This window comes from Staurois parvus, unplaced genomic scaffold, assembly GCF_062004578.1.
Source record: "Staurois parvus isolate SC_StPar_1 unplaced genomic scaffold, SC_StPar_1.0 ptg002977l, whole genome shotgun sequence".
Classification (NCBI taxonomy): domain Eukaryota; kingdom Metazoa; phylum Chordata; class Amphibia; order Anura; family Ranidae; genus Staurois; species Staurois parvus.
This window is the reverse complement of record NW_028320773.1, coordinates 142,489-163,431: the sequence shown is the minus strand read 5'-3', so window position 1 is coordinate 163,431 and position 20,943 is coordinate 142,489. Positions and strand designations below refer to the sequence as shown.

At 50.0% G+C, this 20,943-nt stretch overlaps 1 protein-coding gene across 1 annotated transcript in view; it reads left to right on the top strand.

Moving 5' to 3' along the window:
- The window catches only part of LOC149428770 (uncharacterized), a 70,952-nt gene extending 62,353 nt beyond the window's left edge, over positions 1–8,599 (top strand). Inside the window, exon 4 of the mRNA XM_089667018.1 lies at positions 6,978–8,599. Coding sequence (XP_089523144.1) covers positions 6,978–8,183 — 1,206 coding nt within the window. The 3' untranslated portion in view covers positions 8,184–8,599. The remainder of the gene's footprint in view (positions 1–6,977) is intronic.
- The last annotated feature ends 12,344 nt before the right edge of the window (positions 8,600–20,943 follow it).

Genomic DNA, 20,943 nt, shown 5'->3' with positions numbered 1-20,943 from the left:
TCTCCCATCTTTGCACTCCCTACAACCTCACAAACACCTCCTTTCCTCTCTCTGATTACAATCTCATCACCTTCACAGTCTCCTTGTCTTCAAACACCTATCCCTCCAAGCAGCCAACAATTACCCACAGAAACCTTCACAACTTGAACCCGGCTCCTTTCCACTCTGCAACTGACCAACTCTATGACAGAATCTCTCCCCTGTCCTGCCCTGACCTGGCCACTGCTGTCTACAACAGTTCACTGTCATCCACATTAGACTCACTTGTTCCTCTAACAACACGAAGTATCAGGCCCCGACCATTACAACCTTGGCAGACTGACCACACCAGACATCTTAAGTGACATAGTCGTGCGCTGGAGTGATTGTGGGGTAAAACCAAATCTCAGCAAGCATTCACCCGATATAAATCTGCTTTCTTCACAAACAATTCCTTCCTCCATGCTGCCAAACAAGACGACTTTGTCACTCTTATTAATACCTTGTCATCCAGTCCTCGTCGTCTCCCCTCCACTTTTAACTCTCTACTTTCTCCACCTCCACCCAGTACCAGCACATTGACCCCCACTCAGTACCTCACTCACTGCTGATGAGATTACAAATAATTTCAAAAACAAGATTGATACAATTCGTAGGGACATCACCACTGCACAGACATCCATCCCACGTAGCATACCTTATACTAAACCTCCCTCAACCTTTTCCTCTTCTGACCTCGCTACTACTGAAGAGGTCACTAAGGTTTTCTCAGAAGCCCGTCTCACTACCTGCCCCCTGGATCCTGTCCCCTCACAACTTCTACGGTCACCTTCTTCTTCCATCCTATACTCCCTCACTCACATCTTCAATCTTTCCCTCTCTACTGGTGCCTTCCCCTCCCCTCTAAAGCATGTGCATATAACTCCCATACTTAAAAAGCCCTCCCTGGACCCCACCAACCGGAACAACTTAAGACCCATCTCCCTGCTGCCATTTACCTGTAAACTCTTAGAACGCTTAGTCTACAATTGACTGAGCTCCTCCTTCATTGACAACAACCTTCTTCACCCTTTACAGTCTGGCTTTCACTCACTACACTCCACTGAAACTGCCCTACTAAACCTCACTAATGATCTACTACAGTAACTGCTAAAACCAATGGCCACTGCTCAGTACTCATCCCAACCAATGGCCACTACTCTGTACTCCTCCCAACCAATGGTCACTACTTTGTACTCATCCCAGCCGATGGCCACTACTCCATACTCATCCCAACCAATGGTCACTACTCTGTACTCATCCCAACCAATGGCCACTACTCTGTACTCATCCCAACCAATGGCCACTACTCTGTACTCATCCCAACCAATGGCCACTACTCCGTACTCATCCCAACCAATGGCCACTACTCAGTACTCATCCCAACCAATGGCCACTACTCCGTACTCTTCCCAACCAATGGTCACTACTCCGTACTCATCCCAACCAATGGCCACTACTCCGTACTCATCCCAACCAATGGTCACTACTCCGTACTCATCCCAACCAATGGTCACTACTCCGTACTCATCCCAACCAATGGCCAATACTCCGTACTCATCCCAACCAATGACCACTACTCTGTACTCATCCCAACCAATGGCCACTACTCCGTACTCATCCCAACCAATGACCACTACTCTGTACTCATCCCAACCAATGACCACTACTCTGTACTCATCCCAACCAATGGCCAATACTCCGTACTCATCCCAACCAATGACCACTACTCCGTACTCATCCCAACCAATGGCCACTACTCCGTACTCATCCCAACCAATGACCACTACTCCGTACTCATCCCAACCAATGGCCACTACTCCGTACTCATCCCAACCAATGACCACTACTCCGTACTCATCCCAAACAATGGCCACTACTCCGTACTCATCCCAACCAATGGTCACTACTTTGTACTCTTACTGCTTGAGTTCTCTGTGGCTTTTGATACCGTTGACCATCCCCTCCTCCTCAAAAAACTCCACTCTCTTGGCCTCTGAGACTCTGCTCTCTTCTGGTTCTCCTCCTACCTATCACAGCGCTTCTTCAGCATTACCTATAACTCTGGCTCCTCCTCTCTACTCCCTCTCTCTGTAGGGTTCCTTCAAGGTTTTGTCCTTGGACCCCTTCTCTTCTCCATCTACACCTCCTCCCTTGGTCACTTAAAAAACTCCCACGGCTTTAAGCATTATCTCTATGCTGATGACACACAAATCTATCTTTCTACCCCTCACCTCACCCCTTCAGTCTCCTCTCACATTACTAACCTACTAAGTGACATATCGGCATGGATGTCACTCCACTTTCTCAAACTCAATCTTTCAAAAACTGAGGTCTTAGTATTCCCCCCATCCCATGCCCCCTCCTGACTTCTCCATTAAGATCAATAGCACAATCATCAGTTCCTCCCCTCATGCCAGGGTACTAGGTGTAATCCTAGACTCCCATCTGTCCTTTCAGCCCCAAATCCAATCACTGTCCAAATCTTGTAGACTTCACCTCCACAACATCTCCAAGATACGCCCGTTCCTAACCTCGGAAACCACTAAACAACGTATTCACTCCCTTGTTATATCTCACCTTGACTATTGTAACTCCCTCCTCATTGGCCGACCTCATCGCAGGCTATCCCCTCTTCAGTCTATCATGAATGCAGACTCATCCACCTTACTAACCGTTCTGTATCTGCAACCCCCCTCTGCCAATCCCTCCACTGGTCTCCACTCAGTGTCCTCCACCCCTCTCTGCCAATCCCTCCACCAGCTTCCCATTGCTCAATGGCTAAAATTCAAAACATTAACAGTAACATATAAAGCCGTTTATAACTCCGCCCCAAATTACATCACCAATCTTGTCTCTAAATATTACCCAAACCATACTCTCCACTCCTCGCATGACATCCTGCTCTCTAGCTCCCTTGTCTCCTCCTCCCATGCTCACCTCTAGAACTTCTCCAGAGCTTCCCCATCCTCTGGAACTCTTTACCCCATTTTATCAGACTATCGCCTACTCTGCTCAATTTTAGGTGATCTCTGAAAACCTCTCTCTTCAGGGAAGCCTATCCTGCCCTCAGCTAATAATGGAATCTTCTACTCTTCCTACCAGTCCATCCCCCACAGTTACTACCTTTTGTACCACTAGCCCCTCCCTCCTAGATTGTAAGCTCCCAGGATAAGGCCCCTCCTATCCCTCTTGTATTGATCTGTATTGTTGCTGTATTGTCTCCCGTTATATTGTAAAGTGCTGAGCAAACTGTTGGCGCCATAAATCCTGTATAATAATAATGTCCTGAAACCATATTTCTCCATAATGATCCCAGTCACAGATATTCATCCTAAAATGTGATTAGTAAAGTCTCCGGAGTACATGAAGATCTGAGAAATATGATGTGTCCTGGCAAAGCCCAAAGACAAACTCCATCTTTCATGTTTGGACAGGTGGTATGCATCTGGGAGCAATGTACAGAAACATCACAGAGGGCCCCCCAAAGCTCCTCCTCCCAATGTCCTTCCATCCAGAGTCAGAGAATCCTATGACATCACACTGACCTCACAGCTCCTCCTCCCAATGTCCCTCCATTCAGAGTCCTATGACATCACACTGACCTCACAGCTCCTCCTCCCAATATCCCTCCATCCAGAGTCAGAGAATCCTATGACATCACACTGACCTCACAGCTCCTCCTCCCAATGTCCCTCCATCCAGAGTCAGAGAATCCTATGACATCACACTGACCTCACAGCTCCTCCTCCCCAATGTCCATGGACAGTCAGAGAATCCTACGAAATCACACTGACCCCACAGCTCCTCCTCCCAATGTCCCTCCATTCGGAGTCAGAGAATCCTATGACATCACACTGACCTCACAGCTCCTCCTCCCAATGTCCCTCCATCTGATTTTTTCTGATGCTCTTAGGATGTGGGGTCCCTTGGTATCCTCACATGTAAAGTGGGACTGTTGGTCCTGCGTTGTATGTAATGACATCAGAATGCTGCAACAAGCCTATACCCTGCGTAGTGTGGGGGTCCTGTGGGGGGGAATTATACCTCAGCCTGAAGTGGGGCTTTAATAAAATGGAGACCTGAATGGAGAGGTGAGGAGGATTCTGGGAATATCATTTGATGTGACTATTTGTGTTCAGATGTAGAGTTTTCCTCCTGTGAAGTCTGGAGATCATATGACATCACATTGCCTCCACCTCCCTCCCTGATAGAAGAGAGAAAGAAGAAGAAGATTCTAGAAGTCACCAGAGAGATCACTGAGCTGCTGACAGGAGAGGTGAGCGGTGCCGGGAATTCTGGGACATTCTCCAGTAACAGACAAGGGATGTGTCTGGATGGTGACTGTATCATTGTGTGTGTCAGGTTCCTATAAGGTGTCAGGGTGTCACTGTCTATTTCTCCATGGAGGAGTGGGAGTATTTAGAAGGACACAAGGATCTCTACAAGGACGTCATGATGGACAATCAGCCGCCCCTCACATCACCGGGTAAGAGGAGACTTTATTGTAAAGGAGAGAGCAGTACGGAGGATCCACCTAGATCCCCCATCATCTGATAAACACATAGAAACAATGGATTCAGTCAGTGTGTGTGTTTCCTACAGATGGATCCAGTCATGGGAACCCACCAGAGAGATGTCCCCGTCCTCTGTATTCCCGGGATTCCACACAGGAAGGTCACACCATCCCTCACCATCATCAGGTAGATGATGACAATTATTGGTAGTTGTGATTTATACATAGCATGTTTGTTACAATGAATGTTTTATTATATCTTTCAGAGTGGAATCCTCGGGGATGATAATATTGATGTTAAAGAAGAGTATAAAGAGGAGGATGAGGAGTATGGAGTGATGGAGGAGTTTTCAGAAGGACACAAGGATATGATGGAGCCATCTAATACCAGGAACCCACCAGAGAGATGTCCCCGTCCTCTGTATTCCCGGGATTCCACACAGGAAGGTCACACCATCCCTCACCATTACAAGGTTGGTGGGATGGAGTATCTAGAACATGGACTCATGAAGACAATGTGTGGAGTTCTTTCATGTGACCTTATATTTTACAGATGATATTTTCTCTCATTTCCTTGATTTAGAGTGGAGATCCAATCGATATAGAATTTGAGGTGAAATCAGAAGAAGAAGAGGCGTATGTGAGGGATGATCAGCAGTCTATGGAGGAGGATGGAATAACGGGGACATTTATAGAGGAGGACACTCCTACAGAGATCAGCACAGGTGGGTCATGAACACTAAATCCATTCCTCCACCCATACTGCTCACTGATTGGTCCAGAGTAGGGCGGGGACTGGGTGATATCAGCCTGTAATCCCCTGGTCACTTTCCTGAGCTGTGTTCCCCGTCCTGTATTCCTGGATTTCTCTCGGATAATCTTCCTTCTCTGTGCTGCAGACACAATTTATGTATCTAGACTGGATTTATGGAGGTTCTGGGGTTCAGCTGGCAGCAAAATGTTCATTTTCACCATAAGTGTTATTAGACCTAGGCACCTGATATAAGTGTCTATGGTCTCCTTCCCCATGCCCGGGTCTAGTAAGATCTCTGACAGAACATTTCTCCCAGGGTTCCTTGCTCTGTGGTCTGCTGGCTGTGCCGGGTGGAGGGATATGTCTGTAGTGTCTCAGCCCCAAGTCACTGAGTGCAGTCTCAGGAGATGGGAGGCAGCGGTGTGGGATCTCTGCAACTTGTCTACAGTAAATATTTAAGCTTCCACTGATTACTGAATACCAATATTATGAGTCCTGACCCTTAAACTGTATAATTTATATTGTACATTACATACTCCTGACCCCTGCACTATATACTCTATGTTGTACATTACATACTCCTGACCCCTGCACTATATACTCTATGTTGTACATTACATACTCCAGACCCCTGCACTATATACTCTATGTTGTACATTACATACTCCTGACCCCTGCACTATATACTCTATGTTGTACATTACATACTCCTGACCCCTGCACTATATACTCTATGTTGTACATTACATACTCCTGACCCCTGCACTATATACTCTATGTTGTACATTACATACTCCTGACCCCTGCACTATATACTCTATGTTGTACATTACATACTCCTGACCCCTGCACTATATACTCTGTTGTACATTATACACTCCTGACCCCTGCACTATATACTCTATGTTGTACATTACATACTCCTGACCCCTGCACTATATACTCTATGTTGTACATTACATACTCCTGACCCCTGCACTATATACTCTATGTTGTACATTACATACTCCTGACCCCTGCACTATATACTCTATGTTGTACATTACATACTTCTGACCCCTGCACTATATACTTTATGTTGTACATTACATAGTCCTGACTTCTCTCCCCCCTCCCCCCACTGCTATATATACACATAATATGGATTCTCTTTTGTTACACCCATTTCCTCCCAGCTGGACATTTTATATCGGATGATGTGATTGGAGCACAGACTTTTACATGGTGATAATAATGTGATCACATCCTCCAACTTTGGACCCTTAAACAGAAAGTGATAATGAGGGAGGAGTCAATACCCCAATTATGGTGGTCTTCAGGATCAGTCCAGTCTTCATCTTGGTTGTTCTCCCCCCATCCTCACTCTCTGACCTCTGGTGGGGCTCAGCCCCGCTGTTCTTCATGACTAAATCATGGAGTAAATAAGGAAGTGCAGTACTTCTTGTGTTGGGAAGATGGCGATGAGTGATAGAGGGGGTGGGGACCCTCGTCCTATAATCCCCTCATCACTGTCCCTCCTATAAAAGACAGTTCTGGTTGTTTCCTCACTCTCTGACTAAGGTCCATGAATAAAGAAATGACCTGGTAGGAGATCAGAGGAGCCATTTCCTAGTTCCCTTGAGGGGGGAATTGTAAGCTCCTCAGAGCCCAAGCTGCCTGATGTGGGCGGAGTCCTGGTTTGGGGGAACCAATCAGCTCCTGTCTAGTAATCCTCTTTGTCTTTGTATTTTAGTCCATGGTCGGGAGATGAGGAAAACCTCAGAGGATTGTCTCACTTTGTCTCCAGACTGGAAAGTAGAAGATGAGGACAACACACAGTATAGTCCAGGAGAAAACCCGGCTCCCTCCAATGTCCATCCAGCACCACCCAGTGTAGATGGACCATCGGATTCCTTGTATCCTGAGGAACCTCAGACTGTGCGGGACCGGGCCGGCCTTCCAACAGGGAAGAGGTTCTCCTGTACTGAGTGCGGGAAATGTTTCCGTTGTAAATTCCATCTTGATGAACATAACAGATCTCACTCAGGTGAAAAACCATATTCCTGTCCTGAGTGCGGGAAGAGTTTACGTTATAAATGCAGTCTTAATAGGCATAAAAGATCTCACATGGAGGAGAAGCCGCACTCCTGTCCTGAGTGCGGGAAATGTTTTTCATTGAAATCCATTCTTTCCAAACATCAGAGATCTCACATGGGGGAGAAGCCATATTCCTGTCCTGAGTGCGGGAAATGTTTTTCAAAGAAGTCCAATCTTTCCAAACATCAGAGATCTCACACGGGGGAGAAGCCGTATTCCTGCTCTGAGTGCGGGGAATTTTTTTCATTGATGTCCAGTTTTTACAGACATCAGAGATCTCACATGGGGGAGAAGCCGTATTCCTGTTCTGAGTGTGGGAAATGTTTTTCACAGAAGTCAAATCTTTCCAAACATCAGAGATCTCACACGGGGGAGAAGCCGTATTCCTGTCCTGAGTGTGGGAAATGTTTTTCACAGCGTTCACATGTTTGCACACATCAGAGATTTCACACGGGAGAGAAGCCGTTTTCCTGTCCTGTGTGTGGGAAATGTTTTTCACGGAAGTCCCATCTTTCCAGACATCATAGATCTCACACGGGGGAGAAACCGTATTCCTGTCCTGAGTGTGGGAAATGTTTTTCACAGAGTTCACATGTTTGCACACATCAGAGATCTCACATGGAGGAAAAGCCGTATTCCTGTCCTGAGTGTGGGAAATGTTTTTCAGACAAGTCCCATCTTTCCAGACATCAGAGATCTCACACGGGGGAGAAGCCGTATTCCTGTCCTGAGTGCGGGAAATGTTTTTTACAGAAGTCCGATCTTTCCAGACATCAGAGATCTCACACGGGGCAGAAGCCATATTCCTGTCCTGAGTGAGGGAAATGTTCCGCACTGAAGTCCTGTCTTCCTGTACATCAGGGGTCCCACACAACCCTGGAGGTGTATTAGTGCCTTGAGTGCGGGAAATGTCTTCTAGATGAATGTTGCTGGACATCCCAGCTCTCATGTGGGGAAGAAGCACACCCTGATATACACCTCAGATATACTCCATGGCTGATCTTCATCATGGAAGAAACAGTTCATAAGGAGATCAGAGGCCCCCAAAGACATGGATGAAGTGTGGGACCGGGTTGGCCATTGATGGCAGGAGAAGAATAAAAATGGGGTCCTGACCTAGAGCACTGGGCTGACTTCTCATTGGGGTGCAGCCTATATACTAGAGATGGTTTGCACCTTCATGGAAGGGGGTCTGCTGTGCTGGGGGAGGGGTTTATGGGAAGGCTGGAGGAGTATATAAACTAGGATGGAGGGGGGAGAGAGAATTTGATTATACTTATTGGGGGGTGGAATGGGGAATGATGGGGGAGGGCTATGGCAGATGGGAAGAAGGTTCCCATGTTACAAACAACCAGTGGAATTGGTACCATTTGTATGAAAATAAAAAATACACAAAATCCTTGTGAGCAAGGTGTCAGTGAATGGACGAGGTGTCGGTGAATGAACAAGGCGTCGGTGAATGGACGAGGCGTTGGTGTCGGTGAATGAACAAGGTGTCGGTGAATGAACAAGGTGTCGGTGAATGAACAAGGTGTCGGTGAATGAACAAGGTGTCGGTGAATGGACAAGGTATCGGTGAATGAACAAGGTGTCGGTGAATGAACAAGGTGTCGGTGAATGAACAAGGTGTCGGTGAATGGACAAGGTATCGGTGAACAAGGGTGGATAGATGGACCCGGAACTTGAAGAAATTCCCCACCAAGGCATCAAAGGTTGTGCGGCTCTAAACAAGGCTGGGGAAGCCCCACCAATACTGGAAAGTGAAACAAAAAGCGCACCAACCTTGTGCATTACCTCAGTAAAATGTGATTTTATTGGATGTGAAAATCTCCTCACAAAGAAGTATAAGAAGCGTGTAAAGTCCTTAGTGAGACTTGACCAATCAGAGACCAGCGCGAGTCTAAACACGAGGGAAGGTTCTCAGAGTCGACGCGTTTTGAGTCCCTTCTTCATCAGAGCTGACTTGGCAATGACAGCCCTCTTCAATATATAACAAAATAAATCCGTGACTCCTAAACTAAATCCCACCAAAAAGTCACACTTTCTCCCCAGAAAGTACAATATAATAAATTACCTTTTTCTGTAAAATTCAAATACAATAAAAATAATTACAAATGATCACCAAATACAATCATAAAATGTCCAATTCAAATGTGTCCAACAAAATCCAAAAGTCCAAATTGCAGACTTCCATCCAGTAAGAAGGATAATAATCCTAATTGTTCCACCAAAAACCTCAAAACAAAGAAATAAACGATATAGTGCATTCCCCTTATATACATAAATCCTCTAATTCCTGCAAATCACAAACATTCAAAATGTGCAAAAACACAAAAAATCTCTATATATATAATACAGAAATTGTGAGCACTCCGACCATTCCACCACTGTGTGCGCTCCGTGACCGTTTCAACACTGTGTGCGCTCTGTGACCATCCCACCACTGTGCGCACTCCGTGACCATTCCACCACTGTGCGCACTCCGTGACTATTCCAACACTGTGCACTCCATGACCATTCCAACACTGTGTGCACTCCGTGACCATTCCAACACTGTGTGCACTCCGTGACCGTCCCAACACTGTGTGCACTCCGTGACCATTCCAACACTGTGTGCACTCTGTGACCGTCCCAACACTGTGCACTCCGTGACCGTCCCACCACTGTGTGCGCTCCGTGACCGTCCCAACACTGTGTGCGCTCTGTGACTGTTCCAACACTGTGTGCACTCCGTGACCATCCAAACACTGTGCACTCCGTGACCATCCCAACACTGTGTGCACTCCGTGACCATTCCAACACTGTGTGCACTCTGTGACCGTCCCAACACTGTGCACTCCGTGACCGTCCCACCACTGTGTGCGCTCCGTGACCGTTCCAACACTGTGTGCTCCGTGACCGTTCCAACACTGTGTGCACTCTGTGACCATCCAAACACTGTGCACTCCGTGACCGTTCCAACACTGTGTGCACTCCGTGACCATCCCAACACCGTGCGCACTCCGTGACCGTTCCAAACTGTGTGCACTCCGTGACCCAAAAAACAGTAGTACTAAATACTATTACCCTCTGTGAGTATTTGTACGCATATTCAATACTCTGGAATGAAAACTCCTCCCATTCCTTCATTTCCGGGATTAGACTTCCAAGGTCCTCACAAAGATCAGAAGACTCTTAGACGGATCACCAAGGCAACGGGACACATTTATCAGCAACTTACATCTGAAAAAAGAACTTCCAGCTCTTTCAGTAGCTCTAATATAACCAGCAATCAATGGCTGAAAACCATATGTTTCCAACCAACAAAATGGCCGCGGCGATACTTCCGGTTAGTGTGCGTGCGTCTTGATGTCAAATCCCCTAACGCGTTTCGTCACTTCTGGACTTCATCTGGAGGGATAAGGATGTCTCTTCAGCCGCTCTTTTATTTGAATGCCTCTCAATAGCCGGAGGCCATGTCCGCCATTTTCAATAAGGGCAAAACCATCCTTATAAGTTCCTTTCTCAAACGCATTTTAAACAACTATGTAACAAACCTTTCTGGATCAGTAACAACGTCATCACATGATAGAAAACATAGACATTAGCCATACAGAAAACATGAAATCACATGAATTATAGAACATCCTCTTCTCAGCCCAAAACGTTCCGTTACATATATACCTCCATATATCCTATACCATATACTTCTATTAATAGTCCCCATTAACATCATTATTATATCTATGACACCTGCCCCATCCTCTACTGCCCTCTACTGGTCATTAACCCCTCGCCTACCGGGCACTTCTACCGCCTTCCTGCCCCCCGGGCACTTCTACCCCCTTCCTGCCCACCGGGCACTTCTACCCCCTTCCTGCCTACAGGGCACTTCTACCCCCTTCCTGCCCACCGGGCACTTCTACCCCCTTCCTGCTTACCGGGCACTTCTACCCCCTTCCTGCCTACAGAGCACTTCTACCCCCTTCCTGCCTACAGGACACTTCTACCCCTTCCTGCCTACAGGACACTTCTACCCCCTTCCTGCCTACAGGGCACTTCTACCCCCTTCCTGCCTACAGGACACTTCTACCCCCTTCCTGCCCACCGGGCACTTCTACCCCCTTCCTGCCTACCGGACACTTCTACCCCCTTCCTGCCTACCGGGCACTTCTACCCCCTTCCTGCCTACAGGACACTTCTACCCCCTTCCTGCCTACAGGACACTTCTACCCCCTTCCTGCCTACAGGACACTTCTACCCCCTTCCTGCCTACAGGGCACTTCTACCCCCTTCCTGCCTACCGGGCACTTCTACCCCCTTCCTGCCTACAGGGCACTTCTACCCCCTTCCTGCCTACAGGGCACTTCTACCCCCTTCCTGCCTACTGGGCACTTCTACCCCCTTCCGGCCCCCCGGGCACTTCTACCCCCTTCCTGCCTACTGGGCACTTCTATCCCCTTCCTGCCTACCGGGCACTTCTACCCCCTTCCTGCCTACAGGGCACTTCTACCCCCTTCCTGCCTACCGGACACTTCTACCCCCTTCCTGCCTACCGGGCACCTCTACCCCCTTCCTGCCTACCGGGCACTTCTACCCCCTTCCTGCCTACAGGGCACTTCTACCCCCTTCCTGCCTACCGGACACTTCTACCCCCTTCCTGCCTACCGGGCACCTCTACCCCCTTCCTGCCTACTGGACACTTCTAGCCCCTTCCTGCCTACCGGGAACTTCTACCCCCTTCCTGCCTACCGGGCACTTCTGCCCCCTTCCTGCCTACAGGGCACTTCTGCCCCCTTCCTGCCTACAGGACACTTCTACCCCCTTCCTGCCTACAGGGCACTTCTACCCCCTTCCTGCCTACCGGGCACTTCTACCCCCTTCCTGCCTACCGGGCACTTCTACCCCCTTCCTGCCTACAGGGCACTTCTACCCCCTTCCTGCCTTATTCCAAATCCTCTACTCCCCTCTACTGGTCATTAACCACTTGAGCTCCAGAGAATTTACCCCCCTTAACCTCCTTAGCGGTATTCCCGAGTGTAGCTCGGGGTAAAATTTGAGTACCAAGAGCGGTAACCCCGAGCTACACTCGGGCTTACCATGCGGCGTTCTCCGGGGGTCCCTGCAGCACTTACCTTGTCCTTCACTCCCGCGATGTGTCCCGGCTTCTGTGTTCCGGTCCCTGTGATGTCGGGACGTACGGAACCGGCGGGAAATTTGAAATTTTTAAAAAATGTCATTTTTGCTGTCATTGCTGTTTCAATGCATTTCACATACATTGTGTCCCGAGTGCTTTGTCCGGCACCCTGCCTGCATTTTTACCGCCCTTTCTGACTGGAAACTGTGAAACGTCCATGGCGTCCAAAAAGTGTCCCTTTAGGTCAGACGCGGTTTTAGACCGGCTAGAGAACAGCGATAGTAAATCAGAACCACTTGCAGAATTGAGTGATAATGATTGGTGGGGGAAATTCCTCATCAGACACTGAAAACGATTCTGCGACTGAGCTCAGCGATGTGTGAACTTGGCGCCATATTTCCAATATCAGTGTTTTTGGTTTGATTATATTATTGAATTACATTTATTATTATATTATTATTTTTATGATTATTTATTAAATTATAATTTATGATTTCGTGTTTCAAGTTTTATCCTCCCCGGGATGTTTACTAGACTCTTGTCCGGACAGATTTCAGTGAGTTATTCCTAAGAATTACAGCCGACAATAAAAAACGACATATTTCCATGCAAAAAAATGTACCACTTTGAGCACAAAAAATCGGAAAGAATCATACCGCCGAGGAGGTTAATGACCACGCCTCTTGCTGCTACTCAGCGCTGCACTAATTCAACTGATAATTGCGCGGTCATGCAATGCTGCACCCAAACAAAATTTACGTCCTTTTTTTCACACAAATAGAGCTTTCTTTTGGTGGTATTTGATCACCTGTGCGCTTTTTCTGTCTCTCTGATATGGAGGATGGGACATTCTGGGTAGTCTGTCTCTCTCTGATATGAAGGACGGGACATTCTGGGTAGTCTGTCTCTCTGTGATATGAAGGACGGGACATTCTGGGTAGTCTGTCTCTCTCTCTGATATGAAGGACGGGACATTCTGGGTAGTCTGTCTCTCTCTGATATGAAGGATGGGACATGCTGGGTAGTCTGTCTCTCTCTGATATGAAGGACGGGACATTCTGGGTAGTCTGTCTCTCTCTCTGATATGAACGATGGGACATTCTGGGTAGTCTCTCTCTCTGATATGAAGTATGGGACATTCTGGGTAGTCTGTCTCTCTCTGATATGAAGGATGGGACATTCAGGGTAGTCTGTCTCGGTCTCTGATATGAAGAACAGGACATTCTGGGTAGTCTGTCTCTCTCTGATATGAAGGATGGGACATTCTGGGTAGTCTGTCTCTCTCTGATATGAAGGACGGGACATTCTGGGTAGTCTGTCTCTCTCTGATATGAAGGACGGGACATTCTGGATAGTGTGTCTCTCTCTGATATGAAGGACGGGACATTCTGGGTAGTCTGTCTCTCTCTGATATGAAGGACGGGACATTCTGGGTAGTCTGTCTCTCTCTCTGATATGAAGGACGGGACATTCTGGGTAGTCTGTCTCTCTCTGATATGAAGGACGGGACATTCTGGGTAGTCTGTCTCTCTCTCTGATATGAACGATGGGACATTCTGGGTAGTCTCTCTCTCTGATATGAAGTATGGGACATTCTGGGTAGTCTGTCTCTCTCTGATATGAAGGATGGGACATTGTGGGTATTCTCTCTCTTTCTCTCATATGAAGGATGAGACATTCTGGGTAATCTTTCTCTCTCTGATATGACAGACGAGACATTCTGGGTAGTCTGTCTCTCTCTGATATGAAGGACGGGACATTCTGGGTAGTCTGTCTCTCTCTGATATGAAGGACGGGACATTCTGGGTAGTCTCTCTCTCTCTGATATGAAGGATGGGACATTCTGGGTAGTCTGTCTCTCTCTGATATGAAGGACGGGACATTCTGGGTAGTCTGTCTCTCTCTGATATGAAGGATGGGACATTCTGGGTAGTCTGTCTCTCTCTGATAAGAAGGACGGGACATTCTGGATAGTTTGTCTCTCTCTGATATGAAGGAAGGGACATTCTGGGTAGTCTGTCTCAGTCTCTGATATGAAGGACAGGACATTCTGGGTAGTCTGTCTCTCTCTCTCTGATAGGAAGGACGGGACATTCTGGGTAGTCTGTCTCTCTCTGATATGAAGGACGGGACATTCTGGATAGTGTGTCTCTTTCTGATATTAAGGACGGGACATTCTGGGTAGTCTCTCTCTCTGATATGAAGGACGGGACATGACTAGTGCACCAGAGATCGGTTCATCCAGATCCCCTTACCTATAACTCTTATTTAAATAAAAACATGACACCGTTTTGGAGTAAATGGCCAACATGGCCTTTGATTATTAACCACACAATTTTAAACACCAAACCAATTCCTTATACAGAAACATACCAATTTGTTGTTGGTCTTCGAAGGCCCCATCCACAAAATTATCCGAAATGCACCTGCGGACCCCATATACCAACAGGCCTCCAGCCGCAACCACCCAGCTCGGAGATAACCTTACCGTCCGCAGTGCAGCACCACCACATTCCAGTTAAACCTTGGTTAACTGGAATGTTCCCCGGGCACACCATACCACCGATGGGTCCCACACCATTCTCTGTACCTTCCAGATAATACCCGCCTCTAAAGACCAACAAACCGCCCCTGAACCGCAGAACCCCCATTCCTCATAGAAGAAACCAAAACTCACCAAATAGGGAAGGGTGGGAGGGAAGCTCACTCACCAACGTCCAGCTTCCGAATTACCGCCCCCCACCCAGACCACCCCACCCAAAGGTGCCAAGGAGACCACCCACGTTCTGCCTCTACCAACCAGCTCCCACCTATACATTTTCAAACCCCTTGCACTGACTTAACCCTTTCTAGCCTTCCTTACCCACTCTAGGCCTAGTCATGCCTGCCCTGCGCTACTTTTCTCCTGTCATTTACGCTACGGGCATTACTTGACTAGTGCACCAGAGATCGGTTCATCCAGATCCCCTTACCTATAACTCTTATTTAAATAAAAACATGACACCGTTTTGGAGTAAATGGCCAACATGGCCTTTTATTATTAACCACACAATTTTAAACACCAAACCAATTCCTTATACAGAAACATACCAATTTGTTGTTGGTCTTCGAAGGCACCATCCACAAATTATCCGAAATGCACCTGCGGACCCCATATACCAACAGGCCTCCAGCCGCAACCACCCAGCTCGGAGACAACCTTACCGTCCGCAGTGCAGCACCACCACATTCCAGTTAAACCTTGGTTAACTGGAATGTTCCCCGGGCACACCATACCACCGATGGGTCCCACACCATTCTCTGTACCTTCCAGATAATACCCGCCTCCAAAGACCAACAAACCGCCACAACACGCTGGGTAAGCCCTTACCCATGCGTGCCCCACCACAAACGGACTGCTCTCTGCACACCATCCTGTAAACCCAGAGACCACAAATCCGTCCCAATTGCGTTAAGATGTACCCCATCATTCCGCAAATACCGCCAGGTATCCACTTCCAACTCCAAATGCCGGACCACCAACCCCCCATTCCGAATAAAAAAGCGCCCCACCTCCTTGTTGACCTTTATCCGCACTTTATTAAGCCGCTCCACCGACCGCGCCAAACGCCAAGAGGCGCGGGCGACCATATCCGACTATACCAACACCATGTCCGGATAATCCCTCCGCAATAGCAGAAAGTCCATCTTTATGTCCCTCACCAACTCCCGCATGGACCGAACTCCCAGATCATTACCCCCCGCATGCAACACCAGAACATCCGGTGGCCTATCCAGACTAGAAAAACGCCGAACTTCAGGCACCACACGACCCCACAACATCCCCGGCACACCAATCCATCGCACGCAAGCCTCCTGCCTAGGCAATCCCAACTGTCGCCCATTAGGCCTCACATCCGCCCGCCTGGCCCCCCAAAAAACGTAGGAGTGCCCCAGGATCCACACCAGGCGCACCGCTCCATCTGAAATAAAAGAGCAAGAACTACCACCAGAACAAAAACGGCACAGAGACAGAACAAACTCCCCCCAACCCAGGGACACCAACCCGGGATCCAACCTTATTCAACCCAACAGATGCGGACAAATGTACAAGCGAAACCTCTGGGAATCCCATCTACCAATACGTTTTACCGCCGCATCTGACAAACCCCACCGGGCAGCCTCAGTAGCCGCCCCAATCCGAAACGAGTGAGAAGCATACAAAGATGCATCCAAACCCACAACCTTCAAACAGCGTCGAAAAACCGACACAAATTGAAAATGAGTCAACGGGGACCCATCCTCATGCCTGAAAAAAGAGCCACTCTCCACCGGACGACGGGACAAAAAATCACGAACCGCCCGCACCGGGCACACTAAGGATGTAGGAAGGGCAAAAAACTTTACCCGCGCACCACGACCCAATTGGTCCGTCTTGGACCGACGGACGAACACCTCCACCCAATCACCAGAGACCCTGACATCATCCCACAACAAACCCCCAAGAACGGATTTGGACGGACTGACAAGCTCCCCAATACGCAATGCCCCAAAGAAAGCCACTGCAAAGGCCGCCCGAAATAAACACACCTCAAAGTCTGAAAAGCAAACACAACGCAGATGCTCAAACAACGATCCTAACAACTCGAAGGACACCGGACGGCGAGAATCCCTACTGCGACAAGCCCTACGGTAACCCCGAAGAGCCTGTCGCACCCAAAATTCCTTCGTGAAGTCCCGACACCCTTGAAGCTTAAAGAGGAAGGCCAAGCCAGCCAACCGCCTATCCACTGCAGCAGCCGACACCCCCCGTTCCAAGTTCCTTGACAAATAATACAAAACCGCCACCCCTACCTCCGGGCCCCACGGATCTATCTCGATCTGTTGTAACAAATCCCGCCACTCTCGCCAGACCTTCGAGTATGCCGACCATGTCGCCTCACTCACCGACCTCCGGATCCAACCTGCAACGACCCCAAGGCAATCTCCCACAGCCAGTCGGGACAAGGAACCCCGTGTTGCTCCGCCGCCGGCGCCAACTCTCGGAATTTGTCCCACTGAAAACGAGACAAAGCGTCAGCCAAGATGTTATCAACCCCAGGGAGATGCACAGCATGGAGAAAAACGTTCAGCTGCAGGCAACGCAACACTAAATGGCGAAGCAAGCCAACCACTGATTGCGAGGAAGCCGAGACCCGGTTGATGACCTGGACCACCCCCAAGTTGTCGCAATGAAAACGAACCTTCTGATTCCTAAAATGTTCACCCCAAACCTCAACCACCAATACCACCGGAAAAAATTCCAACAGCACCAGGTTACTAAGGAAACCCGCCGCAGCCCAAGAAGAAGGCCACGGAGCCGCACTCCACCGCCCCTTAAAAAAGGCCCCATATCCCCCGGAAGCCGCCGCATCCGTGAACAATTCTAAGTCAAAATTACTGACTGGTCCCGACATCCATAGCGCCCGTCCATTAAAGTCATCCAAAAAGGTATGCCAAATCCTCAAGTCCTCCCGATGTTCCCTAGTTAAACGAATGAAATGCAAAGGGGAAATAATACCCGCCGTCGCCGCCGCCAGCCGTCGGCAAAATACTCGCCCCATCGGCAGGATACGACAAGCGAAGTTCAGCTTACCCAGCAACGACTGCAAGGCCCGTAGCTGAATTTTCCGCTTGCCCAGCACCCCACGAATTTCCCCTTGTAGGGCTAACAATTTGTCCCCTGGCAGCCGGCACTCCATGGCATCCGAATCCAAAATGATGCCCAGAAAAGTCATCACTGAAGCCGGGCCCTCAGTCTTATCCAAAGCCAATGGAATCCTGAAACGGTCAGCAACGTGTTGCAACGTAGCCAACAAAACCGCGCAAACCCTGGAAGCGGGCGGACCCACGCAAAGAAAATCATCCAAATAATGGATGACCGAATTTATCCCGGAGACATCCCGCACCACCCACTCCAAGAACGAACTGAACCGCTCAAACAAAGCGCAAGAAATTGAACACCCCATGGGAAGGCACTTGTCAACGTAAAACAAGCCCTGCCAATGGCACCCCAGAAAACGAAAACTATCCGGATGTACCGGCAACAATCGAAATGCGGACTCAATATCTGACTTCGCCATAAGCGAACCGCGCCCATAACGACGAACCCAGAAAACTGCCGCATCAAACGATGTGTAAGACACCGAACAGGACTGCGGATCGATGGCGTCATTAACCGAGCCCCCTTTGGGGAAAGACAGGTGATGAATCAACCTGAACGAATTCAGCTCCTTCTTGGGCACCACCCCCAAGGGTGAAACCACCAGATCTGAAAACGGAGCGCAAGAAAACGGCCCGCCCATACGTCCCAGCCCCACTTCCTTACTCAACTTCGCCGAAACCACCTCAGCATGCTGCACCGCCGACCGTAAGTTACGAGCTAAAGGGGGGATCGAAGTCAAACTACACGGAATACGAAAACCCTCCGAAAACCCCGCCAACAGCAACCCGGCGGCTGCTCGATCCGGATATCTATTTAGGAAAGGCCGCATCCTTTCCACTTTCACCGGAGTTGTCCCTCTTACTCGCATGCTCTCCGGGCAGGCCTCTACCCCGCTTGAAACAGCGCGACAAAGGATGGGAGCCGCCGCAACCTGAACACTCATGTTTAAAACGGCAGGACCCCCCGAAACGACACGCGCCCTCTTGGAACTGCCAACATACACCCCTACGCTTTGAGGCCGATTGTCCTGGGGAGAATGAACCACCGACCCCACCCTGAAAAAACGAACCGGGAGCCCGCACGGGAGTCATGAGGCGCATCCAAAGGCCAATGTCCTTATGGTCCCAACGCAATGAAGGGCGAACAGCCCGCCTCTGCCGAAACTGCTCGTCGTATCGAAGCCATGCGGTCCCACCGTAAACCCTGTGAGCCTCGCTAATGGCATCCAGGTAACAAAAGAGAGCTGAGCAATGCTCAGGAGTCTTCTCCCCAATGACACTGGCCATGATCGCAAATGCCTGCATCCAATTCGCAAATGTCCGCGGGATAAAACGAAAACGCCGCTTCTCAGCGTCCTCACGCCTACCCTCGTCAACCCGCGACCCATCTAACGGAAAACGCTCCAAAGGCAAGAGCGTGAAAATGTCCACATACTCCCCTCTCCAAATCCGCTCCCGAACCTCCGACGGCAAGTGCGCACCCAAAGGGCCCTCAAAACAGACATATACCTCACCCTTGGCCGAGTCCGCCACGCCTACCGTCCCAGAGACCCCAGCACCCCCATCTACAACCCCGGAAACCAGAGCACCTGTTTCCGCTGTAACCACCCCTGGCGCAGAACCAGGAGGGGGAGAAACCCCCGAGCTCCGCCTCTCCCCTCCCTCCTGCTCTAGGACCCCGACACCCGGCGGCGGAAGCCACGCCGAAGCAGGCCCAGGGGCCCTACCCTCACCCTGCTCAAAACGCCGCAACAAATCCCTCAGACCGAACATCAAATCGCCGAGACCCCCCCTAAACCTGACGCGGGAACGCCCACATCCCTCTCCGCCGAGGCCGCGCCCCCGCCTCCCCCCAACAGGTCCCGAAGCGCAGAAGAGAGTAAAATAGGGAACTCACCAGGCTGCCCAGGAGATGTCCCATCAGCCGCGCTTCCCGACTCCATCGCTGCAGAGCGACCAGCTGTCACCCCCGCATCGGGTTCAGACAGCTCGCCCTTTGATCTGTCGACCTCCTCTTGACGGCTGCATGGCCTCCCCGTCCCAGGAGCCACGGGTCCCTCTGGGCCGTGCCGCAGCCGACTCCGCCTCCTGGCACCAGCCACGCCCCTCGATGTCCCTGGTCTCCGTCCTGTCACGATCCCCTCAGCACTCTGCCCAGAGCCGCCCTTCTGCTGGATCCTCTTCAGAGCTGCCGCTCCATGCAGTACAGGAGGCCCGCCGACTGCAGCAGGGGACAGCCCGGCAGCCGCAGCGCTCCGTCTCCCACGTTGGGCTCCCTCCCTGGCATGCACCTTGCCAGTGGAGGAGCCGTTACCATCCCGTCTCCGTTGCCGTGCGGGCGGGGGGGAGGGGCTTCCTCCGTGCGAAACCCCACCCACCGAGCTCCGCCGAAGCTGAGGATTCCTCCCGGCTCCCCCGCGAGCAGAGGCCAGAGAGTGCCTTGCCTGCGGGGCCGGAGGGTCCCGTGTGGGGCTCCTGATGCGGCGCTGAGCTCTGGGGGGTGGGGAGTCCGGGCTGAAGCGCTCCGGAGGCCGAGACCTCCGAGCACGTGGGCGCTCCCGCCCCTCTTCCTCCGGCAGTAAGCCCGGGCCCTGCGATAAGCCCGGGTCAAGGGACAAGCCCGGGTCCTGCAAAAAGGCAGAGACCCGGCTCTGCAACCAGTCTATTCCTCGTGAGGCTGCCGCCTCACGCAGCTGGGCCACCAGACCATCCATAACAGCCCACTGTCCCAGGGAAAAGGCCCTAATGATGCTGGCGTGGGTAGGGTGTGAGGGGAGCTCA